Consider the following 15,202-nt stretch of genomic DNA (forward strand, 5'->3'; position numbering starts at 1 on the left):
TCTGCCCCATCCGCGGCCCCAGACGGCTTCCATACAGATGTTCCAAAGGGAATAGGACCGAGGTGGCGTACCATTATCCGTTTATGGAACCGCGGTGACGCCCAGTGCCGATAACGGTAATCAGTTTTGCCGTACGCGCGGCGAATCGGCGACGATTCGATGCATCGCTCGCGCGAACACACATCGATACTGACGTTCGTCCGTCTTGCTTAACCCCAAATACTCAAAAGATATATTTACACAACAAGAGATGTTAGGAAATATTTCTTAATGTAAATATGGCGAATCGCGTAAATTAAAAGTCGATAAGAATCAGTGATTTTTGCAAATAAATAATATTTTTGTAATAATTGTTAGATGTTTTTGATCTCAAAATTCTAAACAGGAGAGTTTCTAAAAAACTCTATATTTGATTATTGAAGGTCCTGCTCTTGAAGAATAAAAAACTATACGGGAAGTTTTAACTGATTTTTTTATAAGTATCATAAATACATTTGAAATTTTTTTTTACTTTAGGATAAAAAAAAGAAAGTCCAATTTGTTAAATGCGTGCGATACACGAAAGAGAGAGAGAGAGAGAGAGAGAGAGAGAGAGAATCGCGCTCGCTGATCGCCGATCGTTTCGACGATAATGACAAGACGACTGTTTCGAGAGGACATTAGATATTCGAGCACGACCGACTGAATTTCGAAGAATGCTCGCGATTCTTAGTAGCGTCGGAGCAGATAGAAACTCACGTGAGGGAAAGAGAAACGGTGTGGAAGAAGAAAACGGGGTGGGCAGACGGCAGACAAATGAGTTGGGCCCGCGAGACCCTGCGACTCGTTTAATCAAAGTTTGGGATGCGTGCCGCCCCGGGATCCCCGAACTAACTACGTCCGATCATGCCACGAAGCCAAGCCGGTCTCTTCGCCTATACTGCCTCGTGCCAGACACTCCGCAGACCGTGCAACCTCCACCTACGATTCCGCCTTTGAGTTTCCTTCGCAAAACTTCGATTCCTCGGCTCCTTGCCGCGATATGTTGCCGACGTTTTCGTGTTACGGTAGGGGTTGCGTAAAGCTCAATATACACGCCGCTTATATAGAAATAGTTATTTATAATATTTAAAACACAATTTCCTCCAAATTTGCTTGTAATTTCGATAAGTCAATTTTTTAATGGAAACATTTAAATATTAATTTTAAAATTTAAATTTTAACAATTAATAAAGAATCTTCTGGCTCTGAAGTCTAATAAAAAATAAAATTCGAAATTTAAATTTTAAATAACTAAATTTCAAAATATAAATATATTTTTTATAACCAATTTAGTGCGTCGTGAGTGAAAAAATAAAAACTGAGCGATTAGATTTTGCACGAAATTTTCGTGGAACGATACGCGAAGGGTGTCAACTCTTGCGACAATAATTGATCGCGAGGAAAGGTGCCACCGGAACTGGCCTGTTAAGTAGAGAAAAGAAAACGTAAGGTCGAAACGTGTATACGATGTATTCGCAAACGATAAACGTCCCGAAATCGAGTGAACGGGCGAACATGTGAGGATGCGCCGCGCGCGCGTGTTCCTGTGAGGCGAGACATAAAGTAGGTAGATATGGCCCTATGGTGCGCGCGTTCCGGGCGTGCAGGCACCTCGTAGATAAGCAATTACGATGGAATTTGTAGATAAGACGACAAATTCGAATTCCGAGATTCGAGGACCCGATACGATCGACACGAAACGTGTCCTCCCGTCGTTCCCTTCTTCTTCCCCTTTCGTCAGATTCCGGATTCGCAAACCTGTTTTGCAAATTGGTTAAACAGCAAACGAACGATTAATATTGTTAACAGTTTCGTCGCAAAGAACATTTCAAATTCAGGAGCCGAAATATGAAATATTCCCGCGGAATTCAAATTTGAGAAAGTTTTTATTTTTGTCAAAAATAAAGCTCGAACTACTACCCCCGTGAAAAGATTTACAATTTGCGAGTTTTCCGAAAAGCACACCGGTCTGCGCTGCGTTCGCGAATTGCTCATAAAACTCTCGCAAAACAAAAGAAAACAACAACAAAAAACGCGGCAATTTGCCTTGAAAGGTGACGCCGTGACGCGCAATCGTTTGGCGCGATTTTCTGATCGCGCGTGTGGACGACACGCAATCCGTTTGTTTTTTTAGCAAAACGGTGTTGTTGGCTGCTAGCGGATTGCGATTTTCGTAAACTACGGCGGCGGCGGCGGCGGGAATCGAACGCGCGCAAAGCGCGCGAGACGCGCTGTGTCGCACGGATGTCAATCACGCGCGCGTTTGTCGGATTGCGCGCCAGTCGATTTCCACGGGCTCTTGTTATCCGAAACTGATAATGGGCGTTGCTCTATGACGGTAATGCGATACGTTTGTGCGTCGCGCGTACTGCACACACGTATATAGACGCAGCCCACGCGTGTGTGCGTCTTTCTGCGTATACACGTGTTGCGTGCAACGTGCGTGTATGACGCGTGCATATTTCAGTCATAAGATCACACAAACGACTTTTGCCATTATTATTATTTCAACTTTAAACGATGCACAACGCGTATTTGTCTGGCGCGCGCGCGTGCACGGCACGAAAAGTATGTATATCGTGTTGCAATAATGCGAAGCACGAACGCGCGTGATGCGCTTGGTGGAAATGTTTTTCCGTAAATGGAATATTACATCGAAATCGACTGTGTGTGCTTTTCACGTTTATACGCATATTCTCGGAATTACGTGAATTTATTTGTTGATTGAAATGATGCTCTCTTTGTTTATCTTGTTGTATTTTATTTTATTTGTTATGTGGTTTTACGTACGTGGTTTCTTTAACTAGAGTTTATAAATTACGGGTGCAATTTTATTAAACATTGTGACACTTTTCTTTAAAAAAAAATATTCTCTCATCTTTCAAACATTTCGTTTATTAATGAAATTGCTTGACAAACTGCTTTTGTTTGGAGTTCAGTTTACGTGTATAGAACCGCGAGGTTTGTCGTACGCGATGAAACCTCGAGGACAAGAAAACCGGAAATAGTAGAGAAATACAGAGCGCAGAATTTATGCGCTTCCGGGTATGGTTCTGGGTTTCTTGCTCGATAAGATTACGAGCGGCGATAGATTTTACTCAGCGTTTTTGCATCGCAACGCATCTCCCGTGTCTATGTTCTATCAGGATTTATGACCTATGCAAACAACAAGGAAGTCGAGTTAAAGACGCGAGAAGCGACTTCGCCTTTTCTTTATCCCTTGTCCCGCGATGTGTAACCTGGTTTAATATATCCTCCATTGTTTTTGCTCGGCTTTGAGCAAAAGTAAAAAAACGCATTTCAATAGAGGTACAATCGCTCCGAGAACAATTATAAATATACTGTTGCAAGAACAATTATTTATAATTAAGAAAAATAAACAAAATCTCCGTGACGTGTGATTATAAATAAATTACGCGCAAATAGCAAATGAGCTTTCCTCGAATTATAAGTTTATTCAGTTAAATTAAAAGTATAAACTAAAACAAAAGAGTAAAACTGAAAACAATAGAATATATGCTAGATGTACGTGCAAAATATATTTTTTAACGTGAAAATTAATATATACTGAGAAAAACAATTTGTTGAAAAACGCAAACTCTGTTTCACCCAACTAAATATTTAGTTGAGTGAACCAGATACGTTCAACCATAAACGTTACTACGATGACACAAGATTTTGATAAGAAAATTGTGATGGTTGATTTGAATGAACCAATTCTTTTCTAGTGCAACTAAATAATTGTTGAATAAATCAAATAACTGTACAAATTTAGTCGGTCCAACAATTTTTTTTCTCAGTTTAGAAAATTTGTAAAATTTACACATTAACTCGTCGTGGTCAGACCTCAAAAATGACGACGAGTTAGTCAGACCGGGTCTGTGAGACCCGTGCGATTTTAAGATCGAATATTTCCGTGAAAAATCAATATTTTTTCAATTTTTTTGAATCAAAAGTTTGAATATTTCTGCGTAGATAAAAAAAAAAAAAAAAAAAAAAAACAAATTGAAAAAATCTCTAATAGTTTCGAAGATATAAGCGTTAAAAAAAATCTAATTTTTTCTAGAAACGCCGATGCGTAATTTCTGAGTAAGTCTGGAAGACCCACGTCTGACTACAAAGGATTAAACATATATATATTTTACACGTACATCCGGTGTATGACTGTAAAGTCTTATTTCGTGACTTGGTTTACACTTAATAAGGCCGTAGTATTTGTCAAATTAAATGTATTAAAAAGATATATGAAACCCAAACCTTCAATATTTGAAAATTACATTTGGAATGTTTTTCCTTTTTATTGTTTAGAAATTTTATCAAGGAAAATTACATAAAAAAATGAAACTTTAAGTTTGAACTAACTTAGACAATATATAAAACAATATTGAAAAAACTACGAGAAAATGAATAATAAACAAATAATCGACGTAGTGAATAAACGATTGGTCCGCGCAAATGACGATGGCAGGTGCGCCTGTCCAAAAAGGAGAGTGGCCTCTTCGCATTGGTCCATCCGCGGTTTCCATGGACGCGAATAATCGATCTGTTCGCCGCTGACGTTTGTCTCTTCCGCACAGAGCATGCTCCAATGAAGCCGGAGCTCTCTTCAGTGGAGGCATCGCGTAATGGGCAACGAATGTATTATTATATTAACATTACGCGAGAGTATATTTATTATCATTATGAGAAATTACGCGTAATAATTTTACTGAGTATTTTTAATTTAAAATCATAGCTTCGGAATTAACATTTATAGAGGAGCTGTAAAAATTACAATTTATTATAATTTCGATACTATTGTAGCGCGATATAACGTTTTAATTCTCTACAACAATTAACAATATTTATAACAAACCGTAGAGATAGAAAGAGAAGGATAAAATGTGTGACAGTTAATACTCTTCGCGGCGCTCATTATATATATAATTCTTCCCGACATATATAAATAACAAAATATTCATTTACTGTCATATTATTCCCGGTAATTAGTAATATCGTTATCGATATACTCATCGACGATCGTTTAATTGCACGAGTGCGTCTCTTGCCGTGTGTGTGCTCGATTACATCATTATTTCTTCAATTATATTTATGTAACGCTTCACGTGATGTGTGTTGTATGAAATTTATTCGTAAATTTAATGTGTTGTGCTTCGTGAACCCCGGACGACACGTATATGTGGGCGCGCACGTATATATATATATGTGTGTGTGTGTGTGTGTGTAACGCGCGCGATCGGATGCGCCGACCGATTTTGTTTCGAGCTTGCTGTCAGATCGTTCAGGTAGTCTGACTCCGTATTACGTTACCAAGCTCTCCGCACACTCGCTCGATTGCGCTCGCTCGCTCGCGCCGCCGGCTCGACGTCACCTGACTTGAACTTTGTTTCGAATTAATCGAACTCGAGGCGTCCGCGGAGAAATGCACCTCGCAATGCGGTGCCTCGTTGTCGGGCAAAATTGATCGTGTCACGCACGTGCCGATTTTGCCAAAAAACGCGAATTAAATAAATAAATAAATACAATCGCGAAAGTTCTTCCGTTGCCGAAACTGTTCATCCGCTTCATTCGGTAAACGGAGCAATCGCGAAATTGTTATTTGCTGTAAATAAATTTTGTAGTTTTGCTTTGAAAAGTTAATACTTGTTAACAATATTTATTATAATATTTATTTATCATAAATTTGTTGATAAATTGTGTTATATGTGTTGATGGAATTAATTTTGCAAAGAGAGTGATTTTTTGAAGACGAAGAAATTCCTAGTTCAGACACGATGTGTTTTCGAACTCTCCGATCTCTATTTTAATGTGCAACTTCGCTTGTGCAACTTCGTGCCTACGTGGCGATGCAACTACCTCGCCAATTCTACTCATTATCTACACACATTGATGCACCATCTATGCAACCAAGTGCGCGCTTAAATTACTCCCCCGCGAGTATCAAGCCCGTCAACGGCGAGAACTTGGCTCGTTAATGCGGTCGGAAACGACGTAGACCAAGTTCCAAGTTCTGCAACACCCTTACGCGAATATTAAGTAACGACTTCGTGGCTCCACTCGGTGGACGAGTATTGTATGCAACGCCATGATTGCAACGATGTTGTTCTCTTCGTAAATACGTGCGCGATAAATGCACACGGTAAGTGACTTAATAATTTGACAAACTAACAGATAAATGACTCTTAGAAACTTGAGACCAAGAATAACAAGAAGGAATATACGTACACACATATGAGTCACATTACACAAACGTCAATTAAATTTAATTTTAAAATTATTGTTCAGATATTCGCGCGGTAAAAAGATATAAAAGAGATAAAAGATTTATATCCTGAAATTTCGCTCGTAATTTGTTTCGCCATATAAAGCGCATAATGACATAATATCTTTTTGGTTAAAAAGTGAGAAATTTTCTTTTGAAAACACAAATTTATTAGCAAAATTGAATGTTTACATCGAAAAAAGCGGATATGAACGAAAAATTAGTTTCGACTCTCAAGAAAGCGGTACATATAATAAGTGCGATATGTTAATTTTATCGATTAAGCGCATTGGTTTATATATTATTAATTTTGATTGATATTTGTGATCCATCTCATTCATGTAAGTCATATATAAAAAGTACGCCGAATCGTTTGTGAATAACATTTTTTTCTCTCTCGAGATTCGAATCAGCGACAATAACAGGGAGAAGTTGTGGGATCCGTTTCGTTCGATTCTCGATCAATGGAGAACGAGCAAGATCGAATTCTGCTGGACGGAAGTTCGTGTGCCGCGCGAATATCGAAACAGAATCCGAACCAGTCAACTGCCGTCTCTCAATACCAAGTAAATCGCTAAAGCTTCGCGCGATATACAAAGAGCTTCTCTCGAAATAAAAAAATAAAAAAAACAATTTTTTTTAAAAAGTTCTTGTACTATCAAATCAATTTTATTATTAATTTGCACAAATGATTTGTAAATAACAAAAACTTCCGCACAAAGAATAAACTTTGGAGTTCGCTGCAACAGACCACGTCCAACGATAATGCAAAAGATGGCGGTGACGAAGAATTAGAGCATCTCGAGGATCTGAAGTTTGCGTTTCCCAAGAAGGTCAAGGCTTATGGGAGAAGAAGAAAAGCGAACGCCAGCAAGCGCAGAGTCACGTTCGCTGATCATTAAACTCGTTCGCGGCGAGCGTTGCATTAGATTACATTAAAAACTACCGCAAATGCAGATATTGTATTACGTCCTTTCGACCGACGTCTGTGATCAGATTTTTCTGCGTAATAAGATTTTTCGTTTAAAGGCGCGAGAGAGCAGATAATGCAGTTCTCGCCGTCATAAAATTCTGTAATCGATATTTGTCGACGATATGTTCTCTTGTGATTAGTAGTAAAGAAAACGATACAAAATTATTGCTGTATTTTTATTTAAACATTTAACAGTTATTGATATTTGCTATTAATATTTAAATAGGTAGAAAATGCAATTTTGATTTGTGATTGTATTCAAATTGCACTATCGATGTAAAAGATGTCCACGAAAGATCGTCAAGTGTCGAACGCAATATCGATCCGGTGAAAGATCAGACCAATCTTGACATAAGACAACAGAATTTCCTGATATGTCAAATCTTCAAAATTCTCAGTGAAAATCAAAAATGTTAAATTAATATTTTGTATGAAATACAAAAACCACTAAATATGAGTGGATTCAGGATGTGGGCATTGCAGGATTTATCACACATATTTAAATTATTGCGGGTACGAAGTTTAATCAACTTACTTAGTTTTGCATTTCGTTATAAATTATACGTATAATTACTATAAAATTTTTTATTTTTTTTAAAGACTGGCTTACAATAAATTTTGATGCTTAAAAATGTTTTATTACATTAAACTTTATTTTTATTCGCAACGAATTAGCGCGAAACACGTGCGTCCTTGAAAGTATCCAAACGTCAATTTTCGAGTTTGCTCGACTCCTCCTGTAAACATAAAAATGCTCGTAATAGCGGGAAAATTCATTTGCCGGCAATTCCCAATGATCTGGGAAAATCCATCTCCGTAATACGGTTGACAATATCGGAAAACGTCAGACTTAGCGCTCAATCGCCTGTGTATTTTAAACACAATGACTTCCTGTCTCGTTTGCAAAGTCCACATTTAGGTATTTCTTTCTCTGTGCAATTTTAAACGTAACTTTTTTTTTAAATTTTCTCAATTAATATTTTTCAATTATATTTAGTTTTCTATATTTAGTTTTATTATAATTTTCAATTGTATTTAGTTTAAGTAATCAATAAATGCTTATCGACAATATTTTTTCCAATACTCGATCGATCGACGATCGTTGCAGGCCGCCCATTCTTGGCGAGACTGCAGTCATGTAAGTCGGGGAAATCCAACAAGTGGGAAGATCGGTTCAAGTCGCAACACCCGGAACCGTCAGGGTGCAAGTCGCGACGTTCAAAACCAGTGTGCAAAGTCGCGAGCAAGACACGCTGTAAGAAAACTTGCGAAAAAAAGAAAAGAACTTGTGAGAAGAAGGAAAGAACTTGCGAGACTCTGCGTTCGGGATGGTATGATCGAAAGTGGGAACAACGGAACCGTGAATCTGCGTGCGAGCGTAAAGTGTGTCCCGAGCGAAAGAAGAAAACTTGCAGCGACGTCAAGAGCGCGAAGAACTGCGACGAACTGCGCGAAGTCTGTGAGCATCCGTTGAGACGAAGAAACAACTTCCGTTGCGACAAAAACAACCGTCATAATTCGGACAAATGTCGATATTACTCACGCCTGTCGATTTCCTCGGTACCGCCTAATTGCAGACTCTTTCCGATTCTGACTTCCGGTGCAATTCGCGAATTCGATACGAGCGAAACGACACGAAGATTTTACGTGAGCTGTTCCGACGACAAAAAAAAGAAGAAGAACGAAACGACAAAGTCGCGCAACTGCAAAAGAACGCGGAAAGTTTGTCGGACTTCGCAAAAAAGCAAAGTCGAAAAACCAGATAAACCCACATCCTGTTACGAAATGTACTGTGCAAATAGGAAAGCAGCAAATGCTGTAGAAGGTTAATTTCTTCAGATTAAGAGAAGTTCCTGAATTTTTACTTTATTATTTACAAAGGAAAAGGATAGTCTTACCGTGGTCTTTAATTAATTCTTTTATTCACACTTTACACTTTATCTTTAATTAATTCTTCTTTATTATAACAAAGGTAAATTATTTGCGCACAAATTTGATCAAACTTTTTCGATTCTCTCGTTATGTTCATTTGATGAAAGAAAATCTTGTAATACATATTATATATATATATATATATATATATATATATATATATATGTATTATATATATGTATATATATGTAAATTCTTAAGAATTTTTGATTTGTCATGTAACTGCAGATCGACCTAAGAAGGAGTCGATGAAAGAACAAATAGAGCGCGAGTTCAGAGAGATAAAAGACTGCAAAAAAAGCTTGAAAAAAGACAGAAACGACGATAAACAGAAAACAATAGACAGAAAATTTGCAAGTGTGCCGAATAAATTGATATCTTACATTTTGACGAGTGTCATGAACATACCGCTAATTCAATCTGAAATCAATAAGAGATTTCAAAATATCGTTTGGTTATATCCACATCGCATTCGGTAACGTTGACAAAAATCTCAATATTTTTTATCTTTTTCATACTGACAATTATAATACAGTAACTAGTTTTGTATGGTGTAAAACAATTTTTGCGATAATTTTTTATTACTAATTATAAAGACTTTCTTTTTGCGCGATACAAATTTCAGAGATGTCAGTCTATTCAACGCGATGTTTGGTCGATCGTTCTCTACGATGAAGGTAGATGATCAGAATGATTCTGCTGTCAAACGTGCCGTGGATCGTGACAAAATAGATCAAAACTATCTCGAGAATAATAACGATCTTATTCAAGGGGATGAATTGCCAAATTATATCGAAGCGGAGGACGTCGAAGAAGAGAACGACGTTTGATTATTAGTCGGCAAATTCTCAAAATCGATCGTAAAGTTGCAAATAATAATTTTGTGTAAAAATAACACTCAATTACTTTTTTTCACGTGTGAATATACACTGTCAAAAATAAATTAAGCATGCAGAAAATAATTTTTGAAAAATTAATTTTGATTAATTTTGATTAAAATACTAATCTTCTCTAACAGTTTTTATAGATTTTATAAGTTTGAGGTACCGATAATAATGAGAGATAATTAACTCTTTGTAGTGCAGACATGGGTTTCCCAGACCCACTCAGAAATTGTCGGTGTTATTTCTAGAAAAAATTAGTTTTTTTCGCTTATATCTTCGAAACTACTAGAAAGTTTGTCAATTTGTTTTTTTTTCAATCAATGCAGAAATGTAATAAAACATTGTAATAAAATCCAAAGATGAAAACCCAATATAAACTTTAAAGGTGATAGTGTGTAAAAAATTGTATTTTATTAAATAGATTTATGTTTCGATCCTAGATTGGATCCTAGATTAGATCTTAGATTGAAGAAAACGATAAGAATGAGATATGGTACGATATGACACAACCAAAGTTCAGTAGTGACACTACACATAATGAAAGACTATTACTTAAGAAACATATATGTCAAGTTTTAACTTCGGTATATTAAAGATGCTGGAGAATATAAGCAAGCAAATACTGAGAAGTAAATATGCATTTTACGTCACTTTTCATCAATTTTCTGTTTAGTTTTGTTGCGCTTTAGATAAATCATACTGAATAATTCCCTACCAAAATTTTGCGGGAGACAGCTTTAGTTTAGAAGATATGACAATTTAAAGTTTCTGAATTTGGTAAAGTCGCACATTAACTACTTCCTCTTCGATCTTTGTAAAACTTGGTATCTTTATGTATTTTTCAGTCGCTGAAAACAAATGTGAAAGAAGATTTTTTGTCGGTTGGACATATTTGTCATCTTGAAAAAACGTGTAAAGAAAGCGTTTTTCACGATCAACACCTTTCTACTACTATCGGTGGATTATAGCTAAGGTTTATTATAATTTTGGATTTCTTCTCAGGAACTTGTGCTTTTTTAATGAATTATTACAGAGTTTGGGTAAACTTCAAGTCGTGCTTTCTCGTTGTGTCAAACATCAACTCTCATTCTGTTTTATACATTCAAGTCTTTTAAATAAACATCACGCGTACAAACTTGTTTTGCTGCGTGTCCGACTGCTGAATCCCACAGAAAGATAATTCACTCTCTCTCTCTCTCTCTGCGGTTTCATACAGTAGTCAATTATTCTCCCATAAGATTTCGACGACCTGCAGCGTTTATTATACTTTTCTGAAGACGAGTCATGGGGAGAAGAGGGATGTGAAGAAGCTCGCGACGACGGGGCCTTCCCGGTTTGCGGCCTGACGTCTTTGTGGCCGTCTGACGAAAGCGTGAATGGGCGGTGGGCCAGGAGGCCCAATTACGAGTTATTCAGTCCTCGCCACGGGGCACCGCTCGTATATACTCACTTTTCTCTCTCTCTCTCTCTCTCTCTCTTTACATACATATATACATATATATGTATATATACCTTACCTGGCGCCTCTCTTTTCGTCCTTATACGCGGGAATATGAAGAGAAAGAGAGACGCGAGAGAGAGGACGTCTCTGCGGGATTCCTCGCCGCCACTTATGGGAATGTGATACGAGCTTTTCGTCAGGATGCTCTCTTGCGTTTTCGCATTGTTACGCAACCGTCCCCCGACCCGCGTGCCGCTCCTCGCGCAACCTGACAAAGGAAATCAATGTCAACGCGCGCTGCTCCGTCGCGCACGCACGTATGTACGTATAAGCAAATAAGTACTCTCGGAATGTATATATACGCGAGCGTCCAAATGTGTATAATAATGATCGAAAAAGTAAGATAAACGTGCGAATGTGATTCGAGCGTATGAGTGTCGACACGGGAAAAAAAAACGATGTTGAATCAACAACATCAATTTAATTGAAATATATCCTGTTGATTCAACATCAATATTATTACACCGCACATAGCAAATATAGTTGCTTAAAGAATCTAGACATTAAATTAATCGCATATGCGATTAAACTACCTATTTGTTTTTGTGATAGCCCGTGTGACGTCGACTTTAATTGAAGCAACTTCATTTTTTTCTGAAAAGGTATATCGTAACGTTTACGTTCCGCATTAGCGAGTCCGCAAAGCAAAATCGTTTTATCGAAAAAACACGATTATGTTTCTCTCTCTCTCTTCCTTTTTTTTTCTAAAACTAAAAACATTTTTTAGGCCGCAGTGTCATCTTCCTTCTGACAAGTTCGGAAAGCACGGAACTGTTTACGCCGATCAATTAGACACGCAAGCTTGTGAGCGCGACAGAACGAATTCACGCGACTTGTCCCATCAACAAGATCGAACGGTCGATTTCGCGGTTGTTTAGGGGCAAAGCCGGGAGGGTTCCTCGGACGTCACACGCGCATTATGACGGTCGACGGCTTCATCGCTATGGACCACAAACCGCTGGTATCCGTGCGTTGAGGATGAATGGCGGCGACGCCACGGGTGGCGTTGAGTCTCAAATAAAAATGTATCAATCTCGTTCGTCACAAGTTTCTTTCCTCGAGAGTCGATTGTGTTCCGCCGAAAGGAAGGAAGTCTTGAAAAACGGACATCATCTATATATATTATTTACGCGACGCAACGTCTATACGTGACGGTATACTTACACGTCGCGCGAGTAATGAATACGCACTTGAATTATCAGCGGCGTAACGCAAGACAGTTTCTTGTCGATAATGAATTATATATTTAAGAAGAAAGAATACAATTACCAAGAGAGATTATTTCGCGTAATATATTCGCTCGTTTGAAATTGCATCCGTCGGCACCGCCGCATCGCTTGTTCGTGCAAATGTTTAGCATTATACACATTTATTCGAGTCGAATATTGTTTAAAACGTCGTGTGAAGTCGGTAGTCGTAGTCTGCACTCCTTTAACTAACAGCAAGAAATATTTTAATTTGTTCATTTCACGGACTTCCGAATAACTGGAGTTAAATTTTTTCTTTTATCTCACTCGGAAAAGTTTGTTTCATTGACTCAAACTGTATAAAATGTAAAAACTAATACATTGCGTTTATAAAAAATAAAACTTCCGTGAGATTCGTTCAGAAACTGCCGAATAAATGAAAATGGCTCTTTCATACCACTTTTCCCACATATTACAAAGTAGTACATATTACAAAGCCTGAAAACTGTCAGTCAACCAATGTTATTGAAAGCAAATGTTTATTTTTTGGATTTTTTTGAATTCAATAAATTTCAATATCATCAACGCAAGAAAAATGTGTTATGTGTCAAAAATGTCAATTCTATATCCTGTCACTTCTGCCATCAATCATTACTATTATTATTTCTTTTGTTTTGGATTCCTTTCTTTTGTTTTAAACTCTGAAATAACTTACTGGTTTAGATCATTCGAACTCTATTGAAAATTGTGTTTTCCGAAAGAAGTTAGATAAACATAGACCTTTTTCATTGGCACGTTACATCTCTATTATTTTATTGTTTCATTGTTAATATAACCATTGTTTATATAAGAAATATCCGTTTTGACAAAAGATTGTCATAAAACTTTTATTTTGAACAATACTCCTATTCTGAAAATTTTCATTCAAAATATTTATGAGAAAGGATTTTAAGAAATTTTAAGTTTTTGGAAATTTGGAATGGAACGTCTCAAATTAGCAACAAAAAGATCTCGTTTGTCAATATAGAAATTTTTTTTACGAGAAAGCTGCGGATTTACTGCATATGCATTTTCAGAGTTGTAAGTGAAGAAAGAAAGAACGAGATGACTCGGCGCACAGGAAGAATTAAGTTTTGACTTTTTTTTTTACATTGTCTACCGTGATTGATTTGTCTCACAATTAGAGTTTTTGTAAATTCTGTTTTGGTTTTTCCCACTTCATGTATCCTTTCGGATTTTGTCGTTCAAGCAAGGAAGAGACGTGGCAAAGCCGCTGACGCTCTCTTTCACCGTTAAAGTCGGACGAGGTCGGTAATTTCGCTATATAGACTATATAGATCAACGCGTGTTATTCTAACCCGAGCACCACAACGACAACGACGACAACGACGAGGCGGTGCCTTAAGTAACGCAAAAACGCGAAGCGCTCCGTGAAACTTTATCCAACTTCTGTTGTAAGTAGCTCCTAAGCGACGTACCTTTCTTCCGCGGGGGCGTTCATAAACCCCGCGAGTGCTATAAATCGATTTTTCCCCGGGGGAGGATAAGCTGTTGCCTCCTTTCGTCCCCGCTGCGTGTTTCCTCCTTCGTCCTACACACCCCGTCGTCTCTTCACCTCCGTGTCTCGCAAGAGCACGAATAAGTCGACGCTAATAACAAGATTTTTGTGCTTCTTCCGGTTATTTTTGCATGTTGCTTTTTCTCTCGAATTGCTCCCGTTGTAACACGTAAATAATGTTCGCGGTATACGCATCGTTGCGGGTTTGTTTGCTTCTGGCAACAGCGTCGCGACGCTATCTTGCGATTGATCGCTTTATCGCACCGTGACGTTGTTAAATCGGTGAACGACATAAATTTGCTATGGCAAAGTCTGGTTTTGACGTGACAGACTCTCGCGAATATACAAGACTCTAAATCTACTTTTCTTTAAATACGTCTCGCACTCGCTATATTTTTTACAATATATTGATTATTATATTAAACTAACATCTTATTTTTTAAACTATTTTTCCTCGTATTGGCTTCGAAAAAAACTTAATTATACAATTGACTGTGCAGTATAAAAGAATTATATAAAATATATATATATTTATATACACGGAAAAAAAAAGTTTTGCTATTATATGGTTAGCAAGAAAAATGGTTGATTCTACGAAATTTTTTGTTTCATCAACAAAATGTTTTGTTGGCAAAACAAAAATTTTAATAAACTTAACAAATGTCTTTTTGCTGGCCATATAGTAACTAATTTCTTGCTATTCTAGCAAATCTTTTTTTTTCGTGTATATTTTTATATACAGGGTGTCCCAGAATTGGTTTAACATCTCTCGTAGGCAGGTAGAAGGAATAAAACTGAGTCGAAAAGTCCTATACCATTTTGCTAGATTCGCAATAGTTACTGAGATTTTAATTAACAAAGATCCGCGAATAAGCGTGCATCGG

At 37.4% G+C, this 15,202-nt stretch overlaps 1 protein-coding gene and 1 long non-coding RNA gene across 4 annotated transcripts; both read left to right on the plus strand.

Annotated features, from left to right (window-relative positions):
* The first annotated feature begins 6,391 nt into the window (after positions 1 to 6,391).
* Positions 6,392 to 7,403, plus strand: LOC109856309. 2 transcript variants are annotated; one of them, XR_002250380.1, is made up of 3 exons: positions 6,392 to 6,540; positions 6,686 to 6,849; positions 7,006 to 7,403. It is a non-coding gene; the product is annotated as an uncharacterized LOC109856309 (long non-coding RNA). The 2 variants fall into 2 exon arrangements; XR_002250381.1 differs by having other exon boundaries at positions 6,392 to 6,527.
* Positions 7,404 to 7,606: 203 nt separating this feature from the next.
* On the plus strand, positions 7,607 to 11,112 carry LOC109856297. 2 transcript variants are annotated; one of them, XR_002250379.1, is made up of 7 exons: positions 7,607 to 7,769; positions 7,932 to 8,175; positions 8,365 to 9,081; positions 9,417 to 9,663; positions 9,814 to 10,048; positions 10,513 to 10,701; positions 10,918 to 11,112. XR_002250379.1 is itself a non-coding variant. In XM_020431404.1 (5 exons), exons 1-5 carry the CDS (start codon positions 7,710 to 7,712, stop codon positions 10,016 to 10,018), a joined length of 1,473 nt encoding a protein of 490 aa, XP_020286993.1. In that variant the 5' UTR covers positions 7,607 to 7,709; the 3' UTR covers positions 10,019 to 10,127. The 2 variants fall into 2 exon arrangements, 1 of the variants encoding a protein (XP_020286993.1); XM_020431404.1 differs by lacking the exons at positions 10,513 to 10,701; positions 10,918 to 11,112 and having other exon boundaries at positions 9,814 to 10,127.
* The last annotated feature ends 4,090 nt before the right edge of the window (positions 11,113 to 15,202 follow it).

The sequence above is a fragment of the Pseudomyrmex gracilis genome, unplaced genomic scaffold, assembly GCF_002006095.1.
Source record: "Pseudomyrmex gracilis isolate BER0280 unplaced genomic scaffold, ASM200609v1 scaffold_113, whole genome shotgun sequence".
In the NCBI taxonomy this organism is placed as follows: domain Eukaryota; kingdom Metazoa; phylum Arthropoda; class Insecta; order Hymenoptera; family Formicidae; genus Pseudomyrmex; species Pseudomyrmex gracilis.